The sequence below is a fragment of the Chrysochloris asiatica genome, unplaced genomic scaffold, assembly GCF_000296735.1.
Source record: "Chrysochloris asiatica unplaced genomic scaffold, ChrAsi1.0 scaffold00094, whole genome shotgun sequence".
NCBI classification, from domain to species: domain Eukaryota; kingdom Metazoa; phylum Chordata; class Mammalia; order Afrosoricida; family Chrysochloridae; genus Chrysochloris; species Chrysochloris asiatica.
In genome coordinates, this window is record NW_006408612.1 from 1,423,919 (window position 1) to 1,432,155 (window position 8,237).

The following is an 8,237-nucleotide window of genomic DNA, read 5'->3' on the forward strand; positions in this document are numbered from 1 at the left end:
GTTATGAATCGGGCTGCAAACTGCAAAGTAAGCAGTTCGAAACTACCAGCTGTTCCGAGGGAGAAAGATGAGGCTTTCTGCTTCCATAAAGATTTACAGCCTCGGAAACCCGGTACAGGGTTGCTTTGAGTCGGAGTCGACTCCACGGCACATAACCACCACCCGTGACTTACAGAAATCCAAGGTGTACAGAGTAGAACTGCTCCATAGAGTGTCCAAGACTGTCACCTTTTGGAAGCAGATCATTAGGCCTTACTTCTGAGATACCAATGAGTGGGTGTGAACCTCCAACATTTCAGTCAGTAATCTACTGCTTAACCATTTGTGCAGGGACTTGTAGAAAGTGTGCTATTGTTTAGGTGAATTTTATCTTCCCCTGCAGATTTTTTAGTGTATTAGAAAATGTCTATAATGAATAGCTATCATCAGGTACTAAGTTCCATATATTTATTACACATCTTCTTAGTAGAATTTCTTTTCCTTTTGCATTCCCTAAAATAACCTTTTCATCCTAAGGTAATGTTCACTAGCATTCAGCGATCTGCAATTAAGTCCAGGTCCTCTACTATTTTCCTTACAGTCTAGGACATCTCAGAAATGATCAACAAGTTTTGCTTGTCTTTATCTGAAATTCAGTAATGCTAGCTGAACTGTGAGTATTCATGGGTCAGTACTCTTCCTGATTGTCCCCTGAATGCTACTGCCCTAGAGATTTATTTTAAATTAAAAACAACTTCTATTCTTTAGGACAATATGTAAGCATCAGTTGATGATATGATTCCTAGAATCAGTAAAAGCTCAATTAAAAATGATCATGGATAACAAGTGGCCTAGAAACATTTCAAAAGAATCAATTCAACAGCAAATAAATCAGAGTCATACATCAGATGTCCTTAACAAAAAAAAAAACTGTAAGGCATACCTTTACTAGCTCCACAGCTTCAGAAGCAAAATCACAACAGTAAAGGAAGGACCTTGGCACATTCCTAAGAAAATGGAAGAAATATTTATGTCTAGAGTCCAGACAGATTCAAACTACAGAAAAAAATGGAAATGGTAGATCTTACTTTTTAATAGAACAACAAATTTTTCTAACAGAACTTTGTCATTTTCTGTTGGTAAATATGGTTTCCTAGACTGGTTTATGGTTGCCTTCCATGCTGCCTCGGAACCAGACTTATCAATAACAGGATAACTTTCAAACTCCTGCCACAAGGGAAACATCAAGGTCATCCCTGGTCCCACTCCATCTTCATTCACCACCACTGGCACGCTCTCCTCTGCCTCCAGTCAGTAGGTACTCTTTACTTAGTCAACTTCTTTACTTAGCCAAGGACTCCCAGGACCTTGTGTACCTGGATGCTTAATTCATTCCTCTTTCTTCTAGGCCATTCATTTGACTCTTGTGCCTCTGATGCCCTGACAAGGCACTATCTTCAAGGACATAAATAGATATCATATATGTATGTATATTTCTAACAGCATGAAAATAATGTTTATTATTAAATGTTAATACAAAATAATGTTATAATAATTCTTGATTATGTTTTCAAGCTGTCAAACATTTATTGAACCTCATCTATGTGCCAATAATACCAAGTAAAAACCCACATCCATCAAGTCAAGTCTGACTCATAGCAACCCTACAGGACAGAATAAAACTACTCCGTAGCATTTCCAAGACTAATTTTTACAGAAGCAGACAGCTTATCTTTCTCCTGTGGAGTGGTTGGTTGGTGTGAACTGCCAACCTTGCTTCTGGCACATCTGGCTCATTAGGGAAACTAGATGCAGTTAGTCTTTGGGCAGTGGTTACTGAACACCCACCAGCCAAAGAACAGCCCAAAAGCTGAAGGAAAGCATGTGCGATCTGTCATATGTCCCAACAGGGCAATAGCATGACCTCTGAGACTGAATTCCCACTGCATCAGCAGCCCAACTTGAAGTCCTGTGACCACTCAATGACTTTCCAGAGCCTTTCTGCAAAGTCAGCTGACTACATTGGCCCTTCTCCCAGCAAACAGGTGCAAATATCACTAGAAACTACCACACCACTACCAAGCACTCTCCTGGCAGGGGGTTTAAGAATTAAATGATCCTTGGAAAATGATATGACCTCTCAGTTCCAGAGGTCCAATTACGGTAAACTATTCTGAAAATGTAAGACATTAATCCTATGCTCTCCAAAAGTAATAAAACAGTTTCTTAGGAGAAGGAGGGAAAAAGTGTAATTCTCCCTTTGGAAGGCAAGTCACTGGTTGCCTTTTTAAAAATGAATGAATTATCTCAAGTTATTGATCTACTGTGATTTTAAAAATATGGATATGAGGCAAAACCAGATACAGTGAAAAGAAAGAGTCAGGATGTTAGGAGGTAAGAGCTTTCAACTGCTAGCTGGAGGGGGAAGTAGGAAGGGAAAAATACAGTGAAAGAGTAGAGAATCAGCGATTACTAGTCAATCAATATATACCGAGCATTCTTTAACTGCATTATGCAAGGCAACCTGGAAAATCAGAGGGAGGTAAGATATGGCTTCTACCTCAAGATTCAAACAGTAGTTGGAAAGAAAAGACAAAGAATGACATGCTAATCCTATACATTGAGTCCTAAAGTCTTATGATGTTGTTATTAGGGGCCATCAAGTTGGTTCCGACTAATAACAAACCTGTACAGGGTTGCTGAGGAGGAGCTGGTGGGTTTGAGCTGCTGACCTTGTGGTTCACAGTCCAGTGTTAATCCTACAGCACCACACTAGGAGTCCTACAATACACACAGTCAACTACCAATGTGCCAAGTTTATATGCATTATAAGTTTGGAGATCACCCAGGTGCTGTTAACACTGGTATAAGAGGAAAGAAAATTTCTGCTTAGAAGCTAGAAAGGAAAAATAGAAAATGAGAAAGGTAATACAGAACTGAAAATTTACCAGCATCCTTTGTGCCTGGCTACTTCCAATGGTTCTGAGATGATCTTAGGGAACTCCTTACTATTCATTATGTTAGGTTTACAATAATATTGGATAATGACTTCATTTTTAAGTAATATTTAGGAATAAAATGTCATGATATTGAGATTATATTGATAATTGTTGAACTGAGGTGGTGGAAATATAAGGATACACTGTACTATTCAATTCTGAATATTTTAAATTTTTCATAATGAAAAGTTTGATATTTGTTATTATTCAGTTGAAAGAAATGCATAGAGAAAAGACAGAAATGAAACACAACAAAAATTCTGGCAATGGCTATGATAGGATGAGGGGGATGATGGATGAATTTCCCATTTCATTCTAATGTCCAAATGCTTTGCATAGTTCTTATGCTGATTTTAGAATGGAAAAATCTGAAAGCTATGTGTGAACTTTACAAAATAAGAATAAAACTTCGAATCTCAACCACAGGTAAAAGGAGTTTGATCAGTTTTACAAGGTACTAAGTGTCTTCCTCATCATCTTGAAAATACTAAGAAATATAGGTAAGCTGGTAAACAGAAGTGTGGGTCAGGGAACACCTCTGATTCTAGCATTTACTTCTGCTCTTCTGAATCTTTGGGCTAGTTGCTTTTACCTACAAATGACTTAAAATCTAGAGGTAATCACTTGACATGTCCTGCTTTTATACTGGGTATTATACTCCAGAAGTAATGACAAATTAAAATGAAGGTTAATTGCTTTAAACTCAATTCTTTATGTATAAAGTGACACTTAAGAATCCTGGAGGAACAAATAAATCTCTAAGATTTAGTAGTTCACAGCTTAATGAAAGGATCAAATCTCTTGCTTTTTCTTTATTCTCTCATCCACACAAACACAAGCTTAAAAACTCCTTTAGCCCATGGTTATCTTCCATTAGTGATATTACAGTTGTCTACGACTATTTTCAAAGTAGTTCATAGGAAATAGTCACTAACAGTAACACTTCTATTGAAATTTACTGCATTATTGTTTATATGAGAAACAAGTTGGTTCTGACTTATAACAAACCTGTACAGGGTTTATTACTGGAAACTAGATGGTGCCCACCTACCAATACTATTTTGATCAAAGATTCCATAGAAGAATCCTGATGAAAAGTGGGGAAATGCAGACAGATCTTCAAATGTTCATATACGGCACACTTCCTGAGCCATGGAAGTTGGCGGAACTACTGAAACAACCGTCTGGAGACAATCTTTGAGCCTTGAATTATCTCCTGAAGTCATCTTAAAACCAGTAACAGTTTAGCTTAACTAGTAAAAAAAAGGTCAGTCATGAGCATTGTGCTCTTTTTTGTTTTTTTCCTGCTTCTGGTTTATTTGTACAAATAGCACAGGACACCAGCTCCATGCAGATGGTAGCCCAAAGGGTCATGCCAGTCCCTCTGTCCTCAGATGGAGAACGCTATTCCATCTTTGTGGGGGCCTGGGCACCTTTCGGAGCCTGAGTTGAGGCCTTTGGCTGGGGTTGGAGTTGAGGCCTTGACTGGGGCTAGAGTTAAGGCCTTGGCTGAAGCTTCATCCTTAGTTTGAGCATTGGCATTGGACTTTGGCCAACAGAGCCTCAGACCCTTGGCCAATGCGTGCCCAAGCACGCTTCCCCTGCTTGGGATGGGCAATGTAAGCCAGTCGACTGAGCTTGCGGTTGACACCCTTTAAGATCTTAGGCTTGACCTCCTTGGGCTTTACGAGAGCCTTGATGGCCTCGGCACATGCATCCACGGCCTTGGCGTGGTTGGCCTGCATCTTCTTCAGACACTTCTTGTTGTGCTTCTTGGCAAAGCGCATATTCCTCAGAAACTTGGGGTCCACCCCTTGAGAGACTCATATTGTTGTGATTGGGGTTTCTTGATACCATTTCTGCGCCATTTTCGGGACTGGTTGTGCGTGGTGTGATTCTTGGACTTGGCCATGTTTACACCCACACCTGCAGCTCCTAGCAACAGGGACCAGAAGAGAGAGAGCATATTGTGCTCTTTTAAGAGCTATCTTTATGTGGTCAAATTGACAACAGTAACTTGAAAGATTAGATAGGAACCTTAGGGGGAAGTGAGTTTATGCCAATGAAAGAGAATTCACTCAAAAAAGAAACAAAGAGGGTGGGAATGGGTTTATAGCTTGAAGAATGTCATCAGTGGCACTACACTGTAAAGTAGAGACTTTGGAATGGTCTATGTTTTGCTGTGCATATTCACAACAACAAAATACATAAAAATAGGAATATAAATGTATATTTCTACATGTAGATGGGGAGCATGGTGGTTTCATACGCTACGTACTGCACCACAAGGTCCGCAATTTGAGCCTGCCAGCTTCTGCATGAGAGAAATATGAGGCTTTCTGCTCCCACAGAGATTTAAAACCTCAGAAACCTTAAATAAGGTCACTAAGAGTCAGAACTGACTCAACGATACTTATACAGGTGTATATCTTATAATATACATGACAACATTTTGCCAGAATTTAACATCCCATAATTATGAAAACTCTCAAACTTACTGTAATATGTTCAGGATCGGAAAGACACTATTTCCAGCACCACAGCCAACCTAAGATCAAAAGAAGAAACAAGTATTATGAAAACAATGAGACATTTTTCTCACCAATGTCAGATTTTCTGTTTGAAAAACAAACAAACAACAAAAAGAAACTGGAAGAAATGTACCTGCTCAATAGATGGAGAAGGATTTTCTAAATTCAAAAGCAATGGAATAAATTCCACAGAATACTGGGAAACTTGACTAAGGAAATATTTAAAACGTTTGTACAACAAAGCCTGGCATACTGCAAAGAAAGTATGTGTAAAAAATATGATAAAGGGCAGAGTTCAAAAACAAAGTGAAACAGAACAAACAAAACAAAATAAAAACCCCAAAACAGTTAACTAAGCAAAAGAAATAAATAGACAAAAACAAAACAAGTACAAATGGTTTCTCAACATTTGAAAATGATCTTGTTTATAATCAAAGGAATGTATATTAAAATAAGAAATAATTTTTATCTATCAAAATAGAAAATAATAAAATAACATTCAAGACAATGAGAGTGTGACGAAACATACACTGTCATGGAATTGGCATTAGCACCACTTTTTAAACAGTGATGTCCATGTGTTTTAAAAGTATCAAAGCTTTTCATAAATTGTTAAGTGTCGTTGTGTCAGTTGTGACTCCTAGCAACCCTGTATAGGGGTTCCGAGGAGAGGCCGACATGACAGAAAAAAAAAAAAAAAAAAATGCAGCTAACATCTATCCACAGACATTTATTGCAGAACACCTGAAGAATTGAAATGCTCAATAATGTGGAAATACAATAATAAAATTATAGTATTCCACATAGTAAAATATTTTTCAGCCATGAAAAATGTTTAAACACAATTCTTAAAAAATAAGAAAAAGTATTTTTTATACGTTAAAAATACAAACCAGAAACACCCCTAATACATACACAGTATAGTTCAAGTATATAAAATAGTACAAATAAAACAACACAATCAGTAAATACTGTTGTAACTAGGTACTGTTGAGTTAGCTATAACTCATAGCATACCTACGTATAACAGAACAAAACACTGCCCGGTCCTGCGTCACCCTCAAAATTGTTACACTTGAGCCCATTGTTGCTGCTACTGTGCCAATCAATCTCATTTGGGGGTAAAATATTGGAGGCAGTGGTGGTGGTTATGTGCTGTGGAGTCAGTTCCGACTCATAGTGACCCTGTATAGGGTTTGGCTGTGTGCCGTGGAGTCAGTTCTGACTCATAACGACCCTGTACAGGGTTTACAAGGCTGTAAATCTTTACAGGAGCAGAAAGTCTCATTTTTTCTCCCGCGGAACCGCTGGTATTAACATTTCAAATTGCTGACCTTGAGGTTAGCAGCCCCACTCATAACCACTATGTTACCAGAGCTCCTTGGGCTAAATATTGTTGTTGTTGTTGTTAAGTGCTGTGGAGTCGGTTCCGATCATAGCGACCCTGTACAGGGTTTCTGAGGCTGTACGGGAGCAGAAAGCCTCATCTTTCTCCCACTGAACAGCTGGTAGTTTCCAACTGCTGTCATTGAGGTTCACAGCCCAATTCGTAATCACTACGCTACCAGAGCTCCTTTGGGTTAAATATTAACAATGGTTAAACCCCTTGCTTATAGGATAGTGAATACTTTCATAGATCTTATCTACTATTTAGAAGATTCACTACAATCCATCTATACTACCCTTATAATCACAAAGAAATATTTATTTCTAATAATATAAAACCAAGGTTGAACCCAGGCTGTAGCAGATTATATATCTCCCTTGATTCTTTTACACTTAAAAAGAAGTAATAGCACATATAAAGAGTAAAAAATATAGGCCAAAACTGTTTTGGTACTTAAAACTGCTTGCAAGTTAGGAATGAAAACAAACAAATTATAAAACAAAATTATATAAAAACCAAACTTAAAACTTGACTGATTAAAAACATGAGTCTCTTGAATATTCTTTATGCACAAAAGTATACCGAACATGTATTTACTCAGATTTGATCATATTCCCCTTTGAAAAACCCATACTAAGAACAAAATAAGATGGAATATAAAATGCTTTGCCACCTCCTGCCTTTATCCCTAGATTACAGTACCTCCAGTATTCTGAAAGTGGCATTGCTACCAGGAAACAATTCCATCTTCAGAGGTTCCTTTCTGTGCTCTTCAGAGTCTTGGTTGGAACAATCATTTCCTGCTCGGCTTTGACCATCTGATGAGCCAAAAGTTTTCTTGTAATGATTTTTCACTTCAGGCATTGTTGAGAAGCAATTTGCCACACTAGTTTTTACATGGTTCGAGGATAACTCTTTTGCTTTCTCTGTAGCTCTTTGATCAACTGGAAGAATTTCAGGAAATTCCCTAAACAGCCAATTACGATCCTTGAAAAACTTATTCTTATGAATCTTGTAAAACATGTCCCAATATTTACTAGCTTCACTCTCATACTTATCTAAAATAAAGAGAAAAGAAAAACAGAGATCATTATTACTATGAATTTTATTTAATATTGTTAAGTACATTATATATTATTTACCATGTATAACAATTATATTTATTATAGAAAAACTAATTATTGTGAAGTAGGAATCAAAGAAAAAGGAAAGTTGTCAAATATGAAATGATACACTTGGAGATAGGATAGGCATTGTTGTTAAATGCCGTCACATCGGTTCTGACCCATAGTGACCCTATATAGGGTTACCAAGGAGTGGTTGGTGAGCTTGAACCTCTGA

General features: G+C 37.6%; 1 protein-coding gene across 1 annotated transcript in view; it reads right to left on the reverse strand.

Annotated features, from left to right (window-relative positions):
• LOC102832904 (methyltransferase-like protein 8-like) overlaps positions 1 to 8,237 on the reverse strand; it is a 123,466-nt gene that overhangs the window by 42,953 nt on the left and 72,276 nt on the right. The window contains exons 3-5 of the mRNA XM_006866693.1: positions 7,599 to 7,954; positions 5,477 to 5,526; positions 923 to 986 (exon numbers count right to left, since the gene is read on the reverse strand). Coding sequence (XP_006866755.1) covers positions 923 to 986; positions 5,477 to 5,526; positions 7,599 to 7,954 — 470 coding nt within the window. The remainder of the gene's footprint in view (positions 1 to 922; positions 987 to 5,476; positions 5,527 to 7,598; positions 7,955 to 8,237) is intronic.